Source organism: Oryza sativa, chromosome 4 (assembly GCF_034140825.1).
Source record: "Oryza sativa Japonica Group chromosome 4, ASM3414082v1".
Lineage (NCBI taxonomy): Eukaryota > Viridiplantae > Streptophyta > Magnoliopsida > Poales > Poaceae > Oryza > Oryza sativa.
In genome coordinates, this window is record NC_089038.1 from 18547052 (window position 1) to 18567310 (window position 20259).

At 44.3% G+C, this 20259-nt stretch overlaps 3 protein-coding genes and 1 long non-coding RNA gene across 5 annotated transcripts; 3 read left to right on the forward strand and 1 right to left on the reverse strand.

Moving 5' to 3' along the window:
- Positions 1–546: 546 nt before the first annotated feature.
- On the forward strand, positions 547–2796 carry LOC136356363 (uncharacterized). Its single transcript, XM_066310136.1, has 2 exons — positions 547–1209; positions 2393–2796. The coding sequence occupies exons 1-2, from the start codon at positions 593–595 to the stop codon at positions 2604–2606; spliced, it is 831 nt and encodes a 276-aa protein (XP_066166233.1). The 5' UTR covers positions 547–592; the 3' UTR covers positions 2607–2796.
- A 605-nt stretch (positions 2797–3401) lies between these two features.
- Positions 3402–6696, reverse strand: LOC107275875 (U-box domain-containing protein 9). Its single transcript, XM_015779497.3, has 2 exons — positions 5926–6696; positions 3402–4646 (listed from the first exon to the last, which is right to left on the reverse strand). Exons 1-2 carry the CDS (start codon positions 6694–6696, stop codon positions 3531–3533), a joined length of 1887 nt encoding a protein of 628 aa, XP_015634983.2. The 3' UTR covers positions 3402–3530.
- A 3150-nt stretch (positions 6697–9846) lies between these two features.
- LOC136356403 (uncharacterized) lies at positions 9847–11758 on the forward strand. The gene is made up of 2 exons (XR_010741188.1): positions 9847–9988; positions 11237–11758. It is a non-coding gene; the product is annotated as an uncharacterized lncRNA (long non-coding RNA).
- Positions 11759–14224: 2466 nt separating this feature from the next.
- Positions 14225–19373, forward strand: LOC4335602 (protein DETOXIFICATION 16). 2 transcript variants are annotated; one of them, XM_066310017.1, is made up of 9 exons: positions 14225–14241; positions 15675–15966; positions 16452–16996; positions 17495–17581; positions 17664–17720; positions 17868–18106; positions 18301–18419; positions 18652–18738; positions 18859–19373. In XM_066310017.1, exons 2-9 carry the CDS (start codon positions 15706–15708, stop codon positions 18913–18915), a joined length of 1452 nt encoding a protein of 483 aa, XP_066166114.1. In that variant the 5' UTR covers positions 14225–14241; positions 15675–15705; the 3' UTR covers positions 18916–19373. The 2 variants fall into 2 exon arrangements, with proteins under 2 accessions (XP_066166114.1, XP_015633541.1); XM_015778055.3 differs by lacking the exon at positions 14225–14241 and having other exon boundaries at positions 15590–15966.
- Positions 19374–20259: the final 886 nt, after the last annotated feature.

Below are 20259 nucleotides of genomic sequence, written 5' to 3' on the forward strand. Positions count from 1 at the left end.
TAATTTTACACCAAGGCTGTGTTTAATTCCCTTCAAACTTTCAAAAAATCCGTCACATCAAATGTACATGCATGGAGCATTAAATGTGGAAAAAAAAACTAATTATACAGTTTGCATGTAAATTACGAGAGGGATCTTTTGAGCCTAATTGCGCCATGATCTGACAATGTGGTGTTACAATAAACATTTGCTAATGATGAATTAATTAGGCTTAATAGATTCGTCTTGCAGTTTATAAGCGGAATTTATAATTTAGTTTAGTTTGTTATTAGCCTATATTAATGTGTGTTCGTATATGTAAATTATTATTTTTTGACAAGTAACTAAACACGGCCCAATTCGTATAACTGCAAAGCTGAATGGCTAACATGCAAGTATAGTGTACCTTGGAAGGAAGCGAACTCCATTGCATTTCCAACCCATTCTCAGTGCCCGTCAAAAAGAAAAAGAAATAAATTCCCCCATTTTCAGTGTACGCGCCACTTCGCGCAGCCGCGTCGTTTTGAAAGCGTACGGACGCCATGTCACCCCCCTCCCCGTCTCCTCTTCCCCGTCGCCACAAAAAACCGCCTCGCCGCGCCGCGCTCTCGCCATGGTGGAGCCGACCGTGCGCGACGTCCTCGCCTTCCACCGCGTCGACCGCGCCGCCTACGACCAGCTTCTCTCGCTGGGCGTGCCCCCTCCCCCGGCCCGCAACGCCGTCGCGCTGCTCATGTGGCTCGGCCGCCGCGGCGGCGGCGCCGGCGTCGACGCCGTCGACCGCGCGCGCCGCCTCGTCCGCACCCGCCACGACGCCGCGCGGCTCGCCTCCGAGGCCCGCGCCGTGCTCCACGGCGGCGCCGCCGCGCTGGACCTCGCCCGCCGCTGGGCCGGCGCCGGGGAGACGCTCATCTCGTCCATCCTGGGCGGCGGCGGCATCGACGTCCGCCGCTTCTTCGCGCTCGTCCCGGACGACGCGCCGCGCCGCGGCGTCGCCGAGGTGCTCGACGGCGTCGGGGCGCTCGTGTTCGACGACAGGCTGTACGCGCTGCTGCGCCGCCACGAGGAGGGCGGCGGCGCGGTCCTCCCGGCGGAGCTGGCGGCGCCTTACCGCCGGCCGCTTGCGCCGGCGCTGGCGCCGGTCGGCGACGGCGGCTGCCGGTCGCTGTTCATCACGTTCTCCAAGGGGTCGCCATTAACGCGCGAAGAGATCGAAGAGTACTTCACTGAGTACGTAGCTCAATCTCCATTTCTCAATGCACTTGGTAATTAATTACGTGCATGCGATAAACTTTGACCGATTAGTTGTAACTCATGCATTTATTATTGGGAAAACCAACTAATCACCTTGAGAGAATAATAAAAGATAAAAAAAGGTATTTTTGCCCTTGCTTTTCATCACCTCTTTCTATCTGGAAACTTTCTCGCGTTAACATTTTAATTCTGTTTTTGAATCTTAATTTCTTATGTGTACCGTATAACATATAGAAACTCTGAATCTCCAAACCTTTTGCCTTGAGATCATTATAATATATTTTTCGAAAGTTGAGTTTCGTTGTTTTATAATTTAATAACGAAAATTTCAATTTTTCATTTCAATTTACAAATAGTTTTATCTTGAATCATGTAAATCCAGGTTATAGAAAGTGCAACAAAAAAAAAGGTATTTTTCATTCTGCAGTGCGCGATATATATGGTATTTCACAACTTATGAGGGATTAAGGTGGCATTCGCAGAATTCTCTTATATATGGTCAATGTTTTTTTTATTTGTTTTTGTTTTGAAAGAGTGTGGCCAATGTTTTAAAATATTTGATCATCTTTTGTCTATTTGAGAACCGGGTTTCAATCTCCATCAGATACAGATTGAGTGTTGTTTTTTGGGGACTTCAAACTTGAGAGGTGTTATTCAGGGGCGGAGCTAGAACGAAATGAAGGATGGTGCCACTTGCTTAATTTACTTTACTTTAGATCGAGTTTAAGCTAATGCGGGTGTCTAAGTTTGTATTGAGGGAGTGCATACATGGTGAAAATAGATGAGGTATAACTAAAATATTTTCTTGACCGGGTTCCTAGGCACCCCCCTAGTATACTCAAGCTCCGCCCCTGGTGTTATTTCCATAATCATGGTTTTCAAACTCTTCCCATTTACCTGTGCGTAGGTGTTGTCAGTGTGGTGGAATTTTTTTCTTTCCTGGCTATTATCTTCCAAGGCAATAGTCTTGTGATTTTTTCCTACTCCATCCAATGAATCATCGCGTTGTCTGGTACTAATCGTTCGAAAAAAAAAACTTTTCCCATTTATGCTGGTTTTCAGAAAAACTTTGTCCAATCCGTAAGCAGAATGTCACCAAGTACCTTCAGAATTTGCAGGCATCCATAAGTACTAACTAACCTGCAAACATCATCTGCAGGAGGTGGGGCGACTGCTTGGAGAAGGTGATGATGGAGAGGACGCCGGCCGGCGAGCCGCCGACGTACGGGAGGATCGTGTTCCGCCACGCGGCGACGGCGGCCGCGGTGCTCGGCGGGGAACACCTGGTGAAGCTGGTCATCAACGGCCGGCAGCTGCGGGCGCGCAAGTACTTCCCCAGGAAAGCTTCAGCCTTCAGCCATGGCTTGAATTGATCAAGCTTAAGCTAGCATATATATATCTACTTAGGCACTTACATTTATACATATCTATATATATACTACTACCACGTTTATGGCCACCACGGTGAGATGAGTCATTCCACAGTTTTTGCTTAGGGCATATATATAATATAAGTATACAGATGCAGGGCCACTAACTCATGGGCCATTATCTTTTGTGATCTATCCACCATGGTCATGTCATTGCTAAGAAAAATGTAGATGCAAGATGTTTTTCAGACAAGAGCATAAATCGTCTTGGATGCCTTGACAGAAGGCAGGTGAATTAAGCAAATGGACATGCAAATTTTATTAGATGAGTTTCATTGATAAAATGATTTTGTCCAACCCATATGAAGAAATGGTTTAGCTGATGGATTTTGAGATGGTTTGGCTAAACAACTGCAAAACGATGGTACTAGTAAATATAAGGTCATGTTGTATATATGTTCTTAATCTTAATCTGGCAGGATCAGGATCAGATATGCCAGAGTGCACACTATCTCATACTGCGAAAAAGATAACTAATTATCATAGAAAAAGGGTTCAAAATGTTGGTCTCCAATGCTCATATTTAGCCAGACGGCTTCACTCACAATATCTCCCAAGTATGAAGCTCAACTTCATGCAACATCCATTTAAGCTATATTAATTCTCAGGAATGTGTAATGACAGAATTGATCAATACAGTATCTCAGCTGTACAACTGAAACAATATAACAAATGCTATTTTCAGATACTATCTTTTATCAGTTTGACATTCAGAAAAAGATCAGAACAACTCTTTAGCTTGAGTTGAGCACTTGAGCTACCGTCACGTACAGATTAACAGAAAATGTGCTCTGTCAAGAATCAGGTATGATTTCCAGCCACAGTTACACTCCTCTCTGTTCTTTACACATGTTGGCCTGCCAATGATCAATCTTCGTATTTGTACGTCCGCGGGTAGCACGTCCTCTTCTGCAGCCATGAAACAATGGTCCTAACATCGTCCTCGGCCTTGTCTGTCAATTCAACGTGCATAGGCAGTTCTACACTCCCGTCAGAAGATGTATCAGAAAATACGTCACTGGCCCTTGTTGAGGAAGATGCATGAGTAACGTTGGGGCGCCTTCGTCTTAATTTCGTCCGGATGAAGGTATTCCAGATGCTCTCAACCATCTTTAAGCAGTTGGCATCATCGCCAAATGACATCAGCTTATCCAGAACCTGTGTCATGGCCAGCTCAAAACCAGTAGCCTTCAAGAAGATGCTGCGGGCTTCATCCACTAGGTTGTCGTCGCGCAACAAGGATATAGCAGCATCTGCTACTCCCTCTCTGACAAATCTGCTCCAGTTCTCCTGGGCCTCGCAGAGACTGGCGATCGCCATCGCCACCGTCCTCTTGACTTCTCTGTCTCCTACCAAGAGCAGCAGCTCCATCAGCGCAGCGAAGCCTCCAAGTTCACCGATCTTGATCTTGTTGTAGTAGTTGTCAGCCAGTAACCCAAGGATTTGAGCACTCTTGACTCTTGTGTCCACAGGCCCTAGCAATGCCCTTGCAATCAGCACAGGTATGGCATATTGATCATCTCCTAATATCACCTTATTGGGGTTGTAGGAAGCTGTCTTCGCGATGATCTTGAGGATAATGTCGTCCAATCCGGGATCAGGGTCCAGGCATGTCTCTGGCAAGAGGCATGCAAGTTTTGCAATCATCCCTGGGCTTTGGCCAAGCAGATGCAGGAGCGAGGACTGCGCATTGCTGATGAGTTCATGTAGGCGTAATATGGCATCAAATGTTTTGTCAGACAAGCTAGGGGAGAGTGCCAAGAGGTTGATTTCCCTGAACAGGGCTTCCTCCTCAGAAGAAATCTTTGGTGGTTCTGCAATTGTTGTCACATCTGTAATGCCGTTTCTTGTACGCCATAGTGCTGTGCACAGCATAATGAGGATATTGGGGATGAATATGCTGTTGTCGAGAATCTCATCAGTTACTGGACAGAGGCGTCTATTTTCACTCCACCATTTCTCCAATGCTAAAACCTCAACAGTCTGTAGACACAACAGATGCAATCAGTGAGATGAAAAAACAAGAATTAGAATCAGGGAGTTAATATTCACTATGGAAGCTCTCTTTTATTCTTGACAAAAGGGATAAATCCTCGGAACAGAATAAGAATAAGAAGTACAGTAATTAGAAAACTATATAAGGGGAGATTTAACAAGACAAATGAAGATACATAAAGATAAACAAAAATGCCTTGTACTAGACGATCAAAAGTTTAAAGATAAACAAATTTTAACATATGTAATTTTCTACTGCAACTAGCTTCACTCCAGGCATATTGCTGAATCATTCAGACAAAAGCTCCATTTTGAGAAAGGGGTTAACTTATAATGACAGCTCAGTCCCTGAATCGGCTTTCGTAAAAGGCCATTGCTCAAACCTACATGATGAAAGAGAACAACTTGACAACATGCTGAAAATCAGCCCTTCAGGGTATTCTTCACATCAGGATAATGTTTCTTTCCTTGTTTGAAGCAAACATAACTCCCAAAGAAAAACAACTCTTACAAATTGCTATAATTTTTATTCTCCTTGGTGATATCATATCCTATGGCCCAAAGAAGCAAGCATAATGTCTTCTAAAACAAACTTTAGGTGGAATCAAGTACTTCAGAACATGTAAGCATAACAACTAGGGGATCTGAATTCACCCTGGCAGAAACAACCTAACAAGATTCCAACAGGAACTTGAATGAAACAGTCTAAGAGGAAATCTGTTATGATTAACAAAAACACTTCTTGAATCCAAATGAACAATACCATTACGGATTTTTCTTGGACTGTAATTCTAGATAAAGTTTTCTGAAACAATCTCTAGGTGGAAACAAATTATTCAGAACAAGTAATAGGACATCCGAATTCACACCCTGGCAGGACAGAAACAGCATAACAAGGTTCAAGCAATCCAAGAGGATTTCTGTTATGGAAAGAACAAAAAATGGCACTTCTTGAATCGAAAGCAATAATACCATTACGGATTTTCCTTGGACTGTAATTCTAGATAAAAACTCAGTTCCTCACAGACAGAAATTGAACAAAGCTAAGAGATCGCACTAAGAAAATATTTCTACATTGTCACCAATCCGAAGCGATCTTGCAACATTTGTACCAATCCAGCACTAAGAAACTAGTAGTAGAAACTATCAGAGAACATCAATTACAATGTCCAAGCAGGGTATGCAAATGAATTGAATACCAAGAACAGCACAAGAACAAGCCACAAGAACTGAAGAAATTGAGGAAGCAGCGAAAGATTCGGCACACCTTTCCAGAGGAGATGACGACTGGATTCACCATGACCTTGTTGGAGATAGGGCAGAGGAAGAACTCCGGCACGGCGGCCGGGCCAACCCAGCGCTTCCTGAAACCGGCGCCGCGGTGGAGCTCGTCGGAGCGCGCCGCCTGCAGCGCCCGGAACGCGGACTCGAAGAGCTCGAGCGGGGGCACCGGCTCGCCGCCCTCGCCGGCGCAGAGCTCCGCGAACCACGCGAGCTCCGCGACGGCCTCGCCTCGCCGCAGCCACCGCTCCAGCCCGGCGAGGTCGAGCACCCTCCGGTCGACGAGGAGCTCCCTCTTGACCCTCCCCAGCCGCGCGCTCGCCGTCGCCTCCATCGTCGCGTCCAGGAACTGGGCCCTCGCCCCCGCCCTCCTCTCCGCCTCCACGGTGGCGAAGTGGTCGACCACCGCCGCCGCGTCGACGACGTCGTGCGGCGCCCCGAGGTCGGGGAACGAGAAGCTCCCGCGCTCCCCGGCCTTCCCCTTCCCCTTCCCCATGACCGCGTAGAATCTTGCCCAGGCGGCGTCCCTCATCGCGGCGAGGGTCTCGTCGACGTTGCTGCCGCTGCCGCTGCTGCTCCCGGCGACGTCTGATGACCCGGCGCCACCGCCGGAGAGGGCGAGCCAGGGGGCGTCGGGCGGCGCCGTCGGTGGTCTCGGACGCGCCCGCACCGAGGTGGTGGTGGTGGTGGTGGCGCCAGAACGGGGGCTCGACGGCGGCGACGGCAGCGGCAGCGGCTGCGGCATTGACGGCGACATCGGGCTCCTCCCGCGCGTCCGCACCGACGAGGGGGAGGAGGGTGAGCTCGGCCGCCGCTGCCGATCCATGGGCGTTCTTGCGATCTTGGCCTCTTCTTGGCGTTCTTGCGTTCTTGGCGAGAGAGGAGAGAGGAGAGAGAGATGGGGGGATTTGGGGTTGGTTGAGTGTTTTGGCGGGGAAGGAGGAGGCGATTTGGGTGAAGCGCGGTGAGGGGAGGTAATATAGACTAAAGAAGGGTGTTGCGATGGGATAATTTTGGGCCTAATTTGGATGGGCGGAGATTGAGATCTATTTAGAATTGTGCCTAAACATATTAGCCAGTTGAGGCCCAGATTGATGGGCCGAAATCTTGGTTCATTTATGTGTAGGAAAAAGTACATCTGAGGTCTCTCATTTTGTCACCGAATTACAAAATCATCCCGCAACAGATAAATCAGATATATGATATCTCTCGACTTATAAAACCGGGTCATTCTGGGTCATTAGGCGGTATTTACCCTGGTTTTTGTCTAACGTGGCAGCCGAGTCAGCGTAGAACCCACGTGGGGCCCATATGTCAGCACATCAATCCTCTTCCACCTCTATCCTCTCTCTCTTCCCATCTCAATCAAAGCATCTAGGGTGGCCAGTGTCAGGCTGGGAGAACTGGAGAAGGGTGGTGGCCGACGGAAGAGGCGCTCGACGGCTAACAGTGGCCTTCGCTGGCGGTGGCGACGCTTGTTGGTGAAGACGGGTAGGGGGAAGATGAACGGGGATGGTGGCGCTGCGGGAGAGCTGAGACAGGGGAGCACGGGTGGAGAGCAATGGGGGAGCATGGGGGAGGGACTCACCAGTGAACTCCGCCTCTCCTTGTCGCATTCGTGAAGGGATCCGACCGGGCCGTCGCGGGCCTCCTCCTCTCCCGCCTTGCCCAGCCCGACCTCCCCTGCACATGGGAGGTGGGAGGCAAAAGAGGTGGGAGGACGGCATGCTCGGTGAGGTCGAAGCGGGGCACGAGGGCGCTGGAGGACGACGTGGCCAATGAGGTCGAGGCGGCGCGCGAGGAGGTGGGAGGACGACGCGACCGGTGAGGTCGAGCCGAGGCGCGACGAGGTCGAGGTGGGGCGTGGGGAGATCAAGGCGGGGTATGGGGATGTGTGGAGGCAGCCGGCGAGGTCCGCCATGGATCGCACCAAGAGCAGCCGGTGCGTCCTGCTTGGCAGGGCGAGGTCCTTGACGGAGACCGGCTTCACCCTCGAGCTTGCCGCTGCCACCTTCCCGCCGAGATAAGTGCCGCTGTAGATGCTGCCCGACTGCCGCTTTTCCACTGCCCACCAGCCGTTGTAGACTTTCATCGACGAGCGGGTGATCTTGAACTCGCTGGCCAGCCAGCACCGCTACCGCCTATCTCCTCTCCGCCGCTCTTCTCCTTGCCCGCCGCCAGCCACCGCCCACGCCCGCTCGTGCACTGTAAAGAGACAAGAGAAGAGAGAGGAGAAGGGATGGAGAAGCTTGTTTCTGCTTGAGCCGTACGAGATGAAATTCTCATATACAGTTCTCGGAGGGGGGTTTGGGTTAGTTACCTATCTCAATAAAGTATATGATTGGTTTGAGGAACGTCTTGAGATTTAGGCAATTGCAGACAATATAACTAGTAAATATGTTCCTCCTCATGTCAACATATTTTAATGTTTAGGGGGAATTACACTTACTTGTTTTCTAGTACAAGTTGCTACAGGTTTTGCTATGACTTTTTACTATCGCCCAACCATTACAAAGGCTTTTTCCTCGGTTCAATACATAATGACCGAGGCCAACTTTGGTTGGTTAAGGTTCCCTAACATGTGGGACCGAGTGGGTGCCACGCTGACTCAGTTGCCACGTCAGATAAAATTGGGGTCAATACTTCTTAAGGATCTAGAGTGACCCGGTTTTGTAAGCTAAGGGATATTATATATCAGGTTTTCCGGTTGATGGAGGATTTTGTAATTTGGTGACAAGATAAGGGACCTCATATATACCTTTTCAATAATATTTTTTTTGGGAGACTAAAGAACGGTATACTGTTGTAATGGAATAGCTGACGCCAACATGATGTCAGCATGGTATCGTAAGTATCAGATATGATATCCCGTAGGAATTAGATTTGGTATATAAATAACATGACGACATCATCGTGACGTCAGCTATTCCGTTGGAATTGTATATTGTTCTGTAGTATTTTTTTGTTTTGTAATTTTTAGTTCGATTTTTCTGTTTGCAAGTATGGAGTAAGCGCAAGTAGAGGCCAGTGCAAACCGGGCAGTGTATCCTATGCACAGTGCACACGCTCACACTCCGTACCAGAGCATTGGTTGCTTATGAGTCAATAAAACTTACTTCCTCCGTCCCAAAAAAAGATAAACCCTAGGTTTCCGTGTCGAACGTTTGATAGCCCGTCTTATATAAATTTTATTTTTATAATTAATATTTTCATTGTTGTTAGATGATAAAACATGATTAATACTTTATGCGTGATTTGTCTTTTTAATTTTTTTCATAATTTTTTTAAATAAGACGGACGGTGAACCCAGAGTTTATTTTTTTTTGGACGGAGGGAGTAAGGTGCCACGTGCTACGACCGTAGAAACTACAGTTCATTGCCTATCTTCAAGGTATCCAACAGCAGATCAAACCATCACCTTGTTTGCTTTATTTCGTCCCTTCCAATGGACGAGACAACCTACAGAGACCCAGTAGCGTCAGCTCCGATCGAGATCGAGTCAGAAAAAGGAGGAGAGAAAAAGGAAAAAAAGAAAGAAAGAAAAAAAAAGGGCAAATGAAAACGCTCGTCGTCACGCTGCCGCCGCATCGCGTGCACGTAGCCGCCTCGGCTTGGATCCCCCCCTCAACCAAACCATGCAGACATGCAGTGCAGACGCGCATCGCGTGCTGGCGCCACTCGTTTCTCTCGACGCAGCCTTAGCTTAGGGCCAGTTCAATTTGATATCATTTTCAACCTTACCAAATTTCGGTAAAGTTGTCAAAAAAAAGTAGATACATTTAGTTTGCTGCCAAATTTTGGTAACTATATAAAAAATCCTGCCAAAATTTTAGCAACTATACCAAAATTTTGACAATGCTAAAATTTAGTAAGGTTTTTTTTGGTATTAAAGTGAACAGGCCCTTAACTACAGCCTCCACACACGCTCCCTTCCCCGCCTGCCCGTCCATCCGTCCCCAGCCTCCTCCGGCCGCTCGCCGGAGAAGGAGGAGGACGAGGAGACGACGACGGCTTCCTTCGATCTCCTCGTCTCCTTTCTCTGTTCCGCGGTACGCGTTCTCGCATCGCACTCTGTTCTTGCTTCTTCTTCTACTTCTTCTCTCTGTACGTTCTGCGCATTCTGTCAATTTGAACACAAAAGGGGTGGTAGTATAACTCGGAATCCTGGTGTTAATTACAATTTGTTTGCAACGAATCGTGAGTGTCAATTAGGCACAAATTTCGTAACACCCCCCATCATGATTTATCATGATTTGACATGTTTGTATGTGGAACTTTAAAATATGATAAAAATGTAGATAGTGATTGAATTAATACTTGTTAGTGGGTGTGATGATGTGATTTTTATCTTTAATATTGAGCTTTAGGAACTAATGATTTCAAAGTGGGTTCCTAGCCGTCTTCTCCATAAAGCGTGGTTGCTGATGGCTGTTTGTGCATTCATGTAGCCGATTAACATGCATGTTTTGCTGCAAAGTGGTGAACATGGGATTAAAATTTTAGGGATACCAAAGCTAATAGAATAAATATATGCCACTAGAATAAAGCTAGCAGGCATTTAGACATAGCCTATCAATAGAATAAATATATACTTAAATATTGGGAGTAGCTATATTTATGGCACTATATTTTTCACTAAAAAATAGTCAGCATGTATTTACATTGTAAGTCTCTAAATTACATATGTAAATTTAGTGTGTTTATAATTTAAGTTTTAAAGCAAATTTAAGTATATATTTGTAAAGACAATAAACAATAATTATCTTTCAGTTATTTATCCTTGTTCTTCTAGAAATATCTGGTAGTGGTAGAGTAAGGAAGGAAATGTATCAAATGGTAGAAACAAGTTCTTTTTACAATATATAAACATGATTATCGATGTAATCCTGAGGGTTTAAGTCCAAGCTATAGATGCGCACTCCATACACACACTAGCGAGTGTCACTCTTAACCCATGTTCAAGGAGAGTAAGAGATGAAAGTTAACGACAAATTTCTTAAATATCATTACTCATTGAAAGTGCACATATGTCTGTGTATTTTACGCATATTAATATGAGTATATATATATATATTCGAAAATATTGTTTATAATATAGTGTTGTTCAAAGTGTTCTACATGAATGTATGAGATTCCACGAAGCATCTTGGCTTAAAATATATTTGAGTTCTTTAAAACAAATCACAAAACTTTGATTTTTTTTTTGCAATAAACGATATTGTGTGTATTAATTACAAATGCCTTAGAACATTTTTTTTCTTTTAATTTACTGTTTTGGAACATCTTTTTTCACACAGCTGCTGGTGTTGTGGAGTGCTCCAGAGATCGACAGCGATGCATTGAACATTAGTTTCTTTTTTTTAAAAAAAAATCTTTTGAACAACGGCCGCTAGCTGCTTTTGTCTCTTCCCATGGACGCCAAGTACTAGAGATCGATCGAACCATTCATTATGCGACACCGAAGATGCATGGGGGGAGGAACAAAATAAGGCTATAATTGGCTGGAATTTCGGTGAACACGAGAGATCACGGTCAGTGTCATCACCATCGCTCGTGCCGTGCCAAGAACAGTGTCTGTCGATCACCACCGGATCGATCGATCGATCGATCATCAGACAGAGGAAATCGAAAATATTTGCTGGAGGTTGAAGGCGACTGAATCTTTCCAGGAGCAGAGGAGAGAGAGTCCCTTTCACTGATCCGATAGATCTTTACTTTTCGCTGTTCATCGCGGTAGCCATGGCCCCACCAGGCCACCACCGCAGGAAGTCGCCGCTCAATGGATCGGTGCACCAAATTAAGCACCTTTTGTTATTTTTTGAACATTTTAGCCCTTCTTAAAATTATTTTGTGAATATATCTATACAAAGTAAACCGTTGGATCGGCGTCAAGGTCTCGAGGCATGGAGCTACTATCCAAGCCCTTGCTCGTGTGACGGTCAATGTTAATGTTAGAATTTGTGTTCATTATATATAAGATGTTACAGTTTAGAATTGGAAGTTGAAACATGTGTAGGATAGGGATAGAGTTGGACTATATTTTAGGCTTCCTCTTAAATAGAGAGACACACATGTTATAATCGTATGATGATCTAATATAGATGAGAGGGAATGACTGCTGGTGGCGTCCAACGGAGGGTCGCATGAGAGAGAACGACCTAGCATAGAAATTTTTGGACTTTACCGATACTAATTTCGTAAAAGTAATAATAAATGATATCAATACTGATTGTTTCTGAATGTAAATTTAGTTTTTCTAAATTTTGTGTGTTTTATTGAAGCTGCCACTAAATAGTTAAATTCATAAATATAAAAATTCTTTATCCAATCGATATTGCTTTCATAAAAAATATATTTCCTCCGTTTCATATTATTATAACTCATTGACTTTTTTCTAGTCAAACTTTATTAAGTTTGATCAAACTTACAGAAAAATTTAGCATCATCTGAAATATGAAATTAGTTTCGTTATATCTAATATTGAATATATTTTGATAATATATTTATTTTCTACTATATTTTCTTGTAAATTAAGTTAAACTTAAAAAAGTTTGATTAAAAAAGTCAAATGAGTTATAATATGAAACGAAGAGAGTAATAAAATGATGCCATTTTCGACCCTTTTTCACCTAGGCTTATAGTTTCAGAATAAGCTTTCTCGGTTGGTCTATTGATAAAATCAGGAAATGAATATGAAATCCAGCCGATCACTCGTTTTCGCCATTTAGCCGCTTGCCTCGCCTCCTGGTCTGGATTTTTCACATTTTGATCCTTTTAGAAAACTTATTTCGCAAATAGACCCCTAAAAAAACTTATCCCAGAAATGGTCCTTTTTGGGGCGCCAGAGTGGCTGGCGCCGTCATCCAACGGGACGGCGCCAGCCTCTCTGGCGCCGTCCTCCTGCCACCGTGGCGTACGTGAACCGACGTGGCAGGAGGAGGGCGCCAGCATGGCTGGCGCCGCCCCAGGGAGGAGGGCGCCAGCATGGCTGGCGCCGCCGCCTCCATTCCTGTTTCTCTGTATGGAGTTGCAACGGTGTCATTTTTATTTTATTTTTTCGGATGTTTTTTCACACTCAGGATCACGATACAACCAACCACAAAAAAAATTTAAACTCGAACTACCACTTAGCTAAGTCTGAAAATATCTAGCATACCACTTAGTCTACTTTGCACATTCACTAAAATTAGACCATAACTCCTTTAGTAAAACCCTTTGATCAGCATGTTAAACATAATGCACTCTACCACTATATAAATTACTTAATCTAATTCAAAATATAACCACATGAAATGACATATATAAGTTAAACAGTACATAGAGATGCAATTTTTTTATTTTTATTTCATTTTTTTGATATTTTTTTCACACTTAGGAGAACATAGGAACCAACCGTATAAAAAATAAACTCAAACGGACAAAATATGTGACATGTAGAATTTTCCAAAACTCTACCGAAACGGAAAAAATATGCCATCTATTAAAATAGGCGTAACTTTCTCATACGGACTCGGAATCAGGCAAATAATATATGAACGGACATCTACAGAAAAAGTTACATCCGATTCTCCCCGCTTTGCCGGGTTCGGTGATATTAAAACCTCCAAATTCCGCTTGCAAGATTGTGTTTTCGAGGAGGGAAGTTTTTCGGTGGAGCTTTGGAAAATTCCACATGCCACATATTTCGTCCGTTTGAGTTTATTTTTTACGTGGTTGGTTCCTGTGAGTTCCTAAGTGTGAAAAAAATATCAAAAAAATAAAATAAAAATAAAAAAAGTTGCACATCTCTCTCCTCTGCACTAGTTCGGAGAGAGGAGAGGAGAGAAAAAATTCTACATGTCACATATTACGTCCATTTGAGTTCATTTTTTCTGTGGTTGGTTCTTGTGTGTCCCTAAGCGTGAAAAAAATATCAAACAAATAAAACAAAAATAAAAAATTTCGGGGGGGGGGGGGGCGCCAGCCACTCTGGCGTACTCCCCCTAGCCACCTCAGCATAGCCCCGCCACGTCGGCGGTGGGACGGCGCCAAAGAGGCTGGCGCCGTCCTGTTTAACAACGGCGCCAGCCACTCTGGCGCCCCAAAAAGGACCATTTTTGGGATAAGTTTTTCTAGGGATCTACTTGCGAAATAAGTTTTTCAAAAGGACTAAAATGTGAAAAATCCAGCCTCCTGGTCCGCCGCCGCGCCCTTCATTCGTCTAGCCGAGGTGGAGGAGGAGGAGAGAGAGGACGTACGGACGGCGGCGGCGCCTTCTCCTTCCACTCCGGCGCCTCGCCGCCGGCGACGCTGACGACCTGCGGTACGTACGGCTCCACATGTCGCTCCCCGTCACGTGTTTCTTTCCTCAATTAGTCAAATTTTTGTGGCGCCGGAGAGATCGGCTTCTGCGGGAGGAGTTTGCTGTTTTTGACGTACGCCTTGGAATTTCTTTTCTTTTATCTCGATGAATTTGAATTTGCTCCGTCGCTAATAATTCGGAACAGCGAAATCTGTTACGCTCGGATTTGCCTCTTCGTTGCGAAAGAATTACAAAATTTCTCCGCTTGACTTGATTTGAATTTTAGAAATTCCCGTTCTTTGGTTCAGTTTTGCGGTTCTGAACTTCTGAACCAAATGCATATTTTTCCTCATAATTTGTTGCAACGGTGGGTCTTTGCATGTCGTCGAGAATGGGTCTCTTTGGCACGTGAGCGTCAGGCATGAAAAAATAAGCTTAAAAGAGCTGGAAATTTGGACATGTGCTGTTTCAAAATGATTTGATCAAGTCATCCAATATATACCACTAACTGGAACTAAAATCGTGGATTAGTGTACACAAATTTAAACAGTCTGAAGATGACCTGTTTGACTCTGTTAACAAGTACTAGAGGGAAGAGGAGGAAGTCTGGTTGATTTCGGCACCTAAAAGTATATATAATTTGTTTCATCCTTTGACTCGTGGTGCAAAGAATCTAGCAACACACATTCTTGTCCTAATCGAGTATAATAGTATTATGTCAGGCATGCTGAACTTGGCTGCCAAGCTTGACTGTTGTTTCCTTTGGTTTTTCTTCACTACTGCACTTCACCACTTTGGCTGCAAGTTATTTCAGCCATATCGAAGCAGGATCTGTTTGGCTGTTGAAGTGGTGATAACAGTCTTAGAATCCAGTTCTTTACTATTCGTTAGCCTTTCTTAAATATTCTTACCAGTTATAAATATGTGATATTTTGGAATGCGCGTTGGCAATACATTTAAACTTTAACCATCAATATCCCTTTGAATATTTTGGTTCAACTTTTGAAAACATACTTTATTTGTTTTCAAAAATAGTTTGACCATATTGTAACTTTTCCGTACTTTTTTTTATTTTACAATACTACTATTTTCGACCTAAAATATAATAACTTTTGCACAAACTAGCGCTGTGGTGACAATTTTGCTATCCAGATCGTTACATTTTTTTTTCTTTGGGGGTGGAGGTAGTATATACTACTGTCATAATAACTTTGCCAGATAAGACAACGTATCGTGTTCTTTCCTCAGCTTGTTTCGCCTTTTAGTCACGTTGAACTTGGCTGTCAAGTTAGTGTGCATCGTTTCCTCGCAGTTTCCTCCAATTAATCGCAAAGCCCTTATAAGGACTTGTCAGATTATTGACTGATTTGCTGTTGCTCACAACCTTCAGTAAGTAGTTCACCTCATCTGTAATTGTAAACACACTCATCTTTCTGTTTGAAGTTGAGAAGCAGAGCAAGAAGCTAAGCTTGGGGGGGCGTGGCCATGGCGGCGCCACCAAGCATGGAGGAGCCTCTTCTTGGAGGCGGCAATGGCGAGGAGAAGAAAGGAGGGAGCTCGAGGCTAGCGGTGGTGGCCGAGGTGAGGAAGCAGCTGTACCTCGCCGGGCCGCTCATCGCCGGGTGGCTGCTGCAGAACGTGGTGCAGATGATCTCCGTCATGTTCGTCGGCCACCTCGGCGAGCTCGAGCTCTCCAGCGCCTCCATCGCCACCTCCTTCGCCGGCGTCACCGGCTTCAGCCTCCTGGTACACACACCAGCCCTTCCTCAAATATACGGTTCTTCAGAAAGTAACTCGAGATATCTAAACTTTACACTAAGTTTTTTGGAGTATCTGAAGATATCAAATTTTATATTTCAAAATTTGGTACTTCTTAATACCTTCTATAAAATTACCTAACATCGAAACCTAATATTCATTCCTGACATGATATTGAATTCGCTCCCCATCTTGGTACGTGTTCGATCTGTTCATCATCCATGGTATGATGGCATGATATCTTGAGAAAGTACCTTGAAGCACTTAAATTTTACACTAAAATTTTTATTTCCTCAATATACTTAATACATGGAGTTATCAAATTTTATATTCGAAATCTTCTCGATACCTTGAGCTCAAAGATGATAAAATTACCCATCCCCAAAACCTCATCTTCATTCCCAACAACATAATATTGAATTTCGTTGACATCTTGGTACGTGTTCGATCCGGTTCATCGTCAATTGGTATAGGCTGGCATGGCGAGCAGCCTGGACACGCTGTGCGGGCAGGCGTTCGGGGCGAAGCAGCACCGGCTCGTGGGCGTGTACAAGCAGCGCGCCATGGTGGTGCTCGGCCTCGCCAGCGTGTGCGTCGCCGCGGTCTGGGCCTACACCGGCGAGCTCCTCCTGCTGTTCGGGCAGGACCCGGAGATCGCGGCGGCGGCGGGGAGCTACATCCGGTGGATGATCCCGGCGCTGCTGGCGTACGGGCCCCTGCAGTGCCACGTCCGGTTCCTGCAGACGCAGAACGCCGTGATGCCGGTGATGCTCAGCTCCGGCGCCGCCGCGGCGTGCCACCTGCCGGTGTGCTGGCTGCTGGTGTACGGCGCCGGGCTCGGCAGCAAGGGCGCCGCGCTCGCCAACGCCGTCGCCTACCTCGCCAACGCCGCCGCCCTGGCCGCCTACGTCAGGCTGTCGCCAGCGTGCCGGAGCACGTGGACGGGGTTCTCGTCGGAGGCGTTCCACGACTTGGTCGGCTTCATGAGGCTCGCTGTTCCTTCTGCTCTCATGGTCTGGTAAGTTTCTTTTACTTAAAAAAATAAATTTTATAGTACTTTTTTTTTATTACACGATAGATGTACACGCGCACACAACACTCAACACGCAACACACACACACAAAAGGAGAGATTCGGAGGTAGAGATGTTCTTCAAACTATTTTTAAGAAGGAATTGTAAGCAGGTTGGGGGCTAAACATGGGACCTCAGAATTGAAACCACACATCCCTTACCAATTACCACTGTATTATCAAGTGCATCTCTAAGCACATAACACCATACTCACGAAATTTTATAGTACTTGAGAAAATACCTATGGATATCAAAATTTTGGACTGAAAAATTTAGTAACAGGAGATATCAGGTTTTATAGGAGTATTAGAAAATATGATACATTTTGGTACCTTGTTAAGAACGGTAAAATTACTCTAAGAAAACTATTGTGCTAGTCACTCTGAGTTCAGGTAAATTTCGTTGTCTCATGTCGAATTTAGCTGAAATTTGCATGTTTTGTAGCTTGGAGTGGTGGTCGTTTGAGCTCCTTGTGCTGCTCTCCGGACTACTCCCAAATCCGAAGCTGGAAGCATCAGTATTGTCCATTTGGTGAGTGATGTTTTCATGATTTGGTCACACATTCTGCATCCAGTTTGCCTCCTCTGATCGTGTACCACTGAATTTCCTGCAGCCTGAACTCGGGTTCCTTGGCATTCATGATCCCTTTCGGCCTTGGTTCAGCCATAAGGTCAGATATATTGATCAAATCAAACACCTTATCATAAACATTGCTTTCAATTTATTGTTTTTCTTTTCATCAAAACAACTGTTCATGAACTTTTACAATGACAAATTAACGACATCACAATGCCCTGTTCTTCGTGATCTCTCTCAGCACCCGGGTCTCGAATGAGCTCGGCGCCGGTCGACCCGAGGCGGCCCGTCTGGCCAGCCGTGTGGTGATGGCGCTGGGTCTCGTCGTCGGCGTCGCGATCGGGCTCGCCATGATCCTGGTGCGCCATCTATGGGGTTACGCGTACAGCAACGAGGAGGAGGTGGTCCAGTACGTCGCGAAGATGATGCCCATTCTTGCCGTCTCGTTCCTCTTCGATGACCTGCAGTGTGTTCTGTCAGGTCAGATGATCGATGCTCGATCTCAACCAAAAAAATTGAAAACAAAATGCATGTGATTGAGAGACTATTGTCTGAGTTTTTTCACGCGTTAATCGGTTCTTTTCATATCCATCTATTTATGATTGATTTGTATATATGGTTGTTAACAAACATATTATCCCCAAGAAAATGACTGACAGTGAGGGATTCTTCAGGTGTTGCAAGAGGCTGTGGGTGGCAAAAGATTGGTGCCATTGTTAACCTTGGAGCGTACTACCTCGTCGGAATTCCAGCGGCGCTGTGTTTCGCCTTCGTCTACCATCTTGGTGGCATGGTAATTCTACTGCTCACATAAGAGAAAGCATTACCTCAATTCTGTCAACATTTTGGTTGGCTATTTCTTAGATATGGGACCTGGAATATAAGTTTTCATATAATCTTTGGCCGTGTATATTCACTTATGGATACAGAGGCTTGATTACTATCCATTATCTAAAAGAAATCGGTCTCTGTTTTGAGCAGAAGAAATTGACCTCTGAACAATATATATGCTTCCAAACTTGCAGGGACTGTGGTTAGGGATAATGTGTGCACTCATCGTTCAGATGCTGTTGCTTCTAGCCATAACAGTGTGCACTAATTGGGAGAAAGAAGTAAGCAAAATCATTCAGAACTTCTTGCATGCGTCACATGTATACTGTTATTTTTTCTGTCAGCTTGTCATTACGGTTTCTTGATGATGTGGCCTGTTTTTGTCTTGTGTCTTTCCATAGGCTCTGAAGGCCAAGGAGAGAGTTTTCAGTTCGTCCTTGCCCGCAGACATGACATGATAATACAATGTACACGATCCAAGAACCAAGATGAAGATCGATGGACGATTTTGTTTGGCAATAGTGGCCAAGAAATTCTACGAGACAATGGGAAATTACAGCTTGAGAAATTAAGACCGTCATCTCTATGTTTTGATGACACAATTAATAGTCGCCAAAACAAGGAACTATCTGCAAGGAAGAGTTCAGACAGCGAGAAATCTGCTTTTGGTGGATTTTTTGTCAGACGAAGAAATAAAATGTTATGGACTAGAGACGCTGCATTGGATACAATAATGAATTGAAATGTTCAGTTAACTATATGTAATGGATGTTAGGATTTCGACAATGACACTATTTTGGCTCTACTATTGATTAGATGATTAATTATATTGTAAGTATTATGTGACATGCGCCATTGAGTCATGATTCATGATACCTTTTCTCCTAAACGAAATACATCTTCTTTTGCTTGTAAATATGCAAATATAAAGTTTTTTTTTTCTATGAGCATGCTTCATGATTTTCTTAACAATGAAAGTTTAACTTTTAGGCTTTGCATCGCAACTAGGTACGGACAGTTGGTGATGCCAAGGCTGAACATTAAACTTCCAGTGTTAAAAATAAATATTTTTCTATCAATCTGGCCTACGGGAGTTTTTAATTAGTGAAAAAAAATGCCCATATTCCTAGGGTAAAAATAGTTGAAGCTGTTTATTGAAACATGTGTTGTCCATGGAGATGCATGAGTTGATGACTAGTGCTATAGCTTCCAATTGAGAAGGTGTGACATATATTATTGATGCATATTAGCTGTTCAATCAAGTAATGCTAATTCAAGATTGTTCATTGAAGAAAACAAATTAAAAAAACTAAATTCTTACTTCAAAATAAATATATAAGGAACTGGCCTGGTAAGTTGGATATCTTGGAGCTAGAATTGAAGTTAAACTGCTGTTGTTTGGGCAAGACATGTTGTTCACACTTCAGACTAAAATGGAGGGTTAAACCATTTTACCTCAGCAAGTAAATAATCTAATTGTGCTATCATTTTAAAATTGTAATCAATCAGAAGCATACAATATGTTGTTTCATGTACCAGAAGCATGCATCTAATGAGCATGTCCCTCCCATCTTCCCATATGTTGAATAGCATGATACTAGGTTATGGACGTGATACAACTTCTTCTCTTACCAGCATGTGTGTGTATATATATAGTGATACAACTTATACAACTTCTTCTCTTACCGGCATGTGTGTCTATATATATATGTGTGTGCAACTAGATGTTTTCTTGCATAAGCACTTGCTAGTAAAGCTTAACCAAAAGAAGTAGTGTAACACCTATCTTCGCACATATTCAT

Bases quoted from the DNA above. Each gene is read 5' to 3' on its own strand.
- LOC136356363 (XM_066310136.1), top strand. From the start codon at position 593: ATGGTGGAGCCGACCGTGCGCGACGTCCTCGCCTTCCACCGCGTCGAC. The intron at 1,210-2,392 runs GTACGTAGCTCA...CATCATCTGCAG, and splicing joins ATCGAAGAGTACTTCACTGA to GAGGTGGGGCGACTGCTTGG.
- LOC107275875 (XM_015779497.3), bottom strand. From the start codon at position 6,696: ATGTCGCCGTCAATGCCGCAGCCGCTGCCGCTGCCGTCGCCGCCGTCG. The intron at 4,647-5,925 runs GTGTGCCGAATC...TTGTGTCTACAG, and splicing joins TCGTCATCTCCTCTGGAAAG to ACTGTTGAGGTTTTAGCATT.
- LOC4335602 (XM_066310017.1), top strand. From the start codon at position 15,706: ATGGCGGCGCCACCAAGCATGGAGGAGCCTCTTCTTGGAGGCGGCAAT. The intron at 17,721-17,867 runs GTCAGATATATT...GATCTCTCTCAG, and splicing joins GGCCTTGGTTCAGCCATAAG to CACCCGGGTCTCGAATGAGC. The intron at 18,107-18,300 runs GTCAGATGATCG...GGGATTCTTCAG, and splicing joins CCTGCAGTGTGTTCTGTCAG to GTGTTGCAAGAGGCTGTGGG.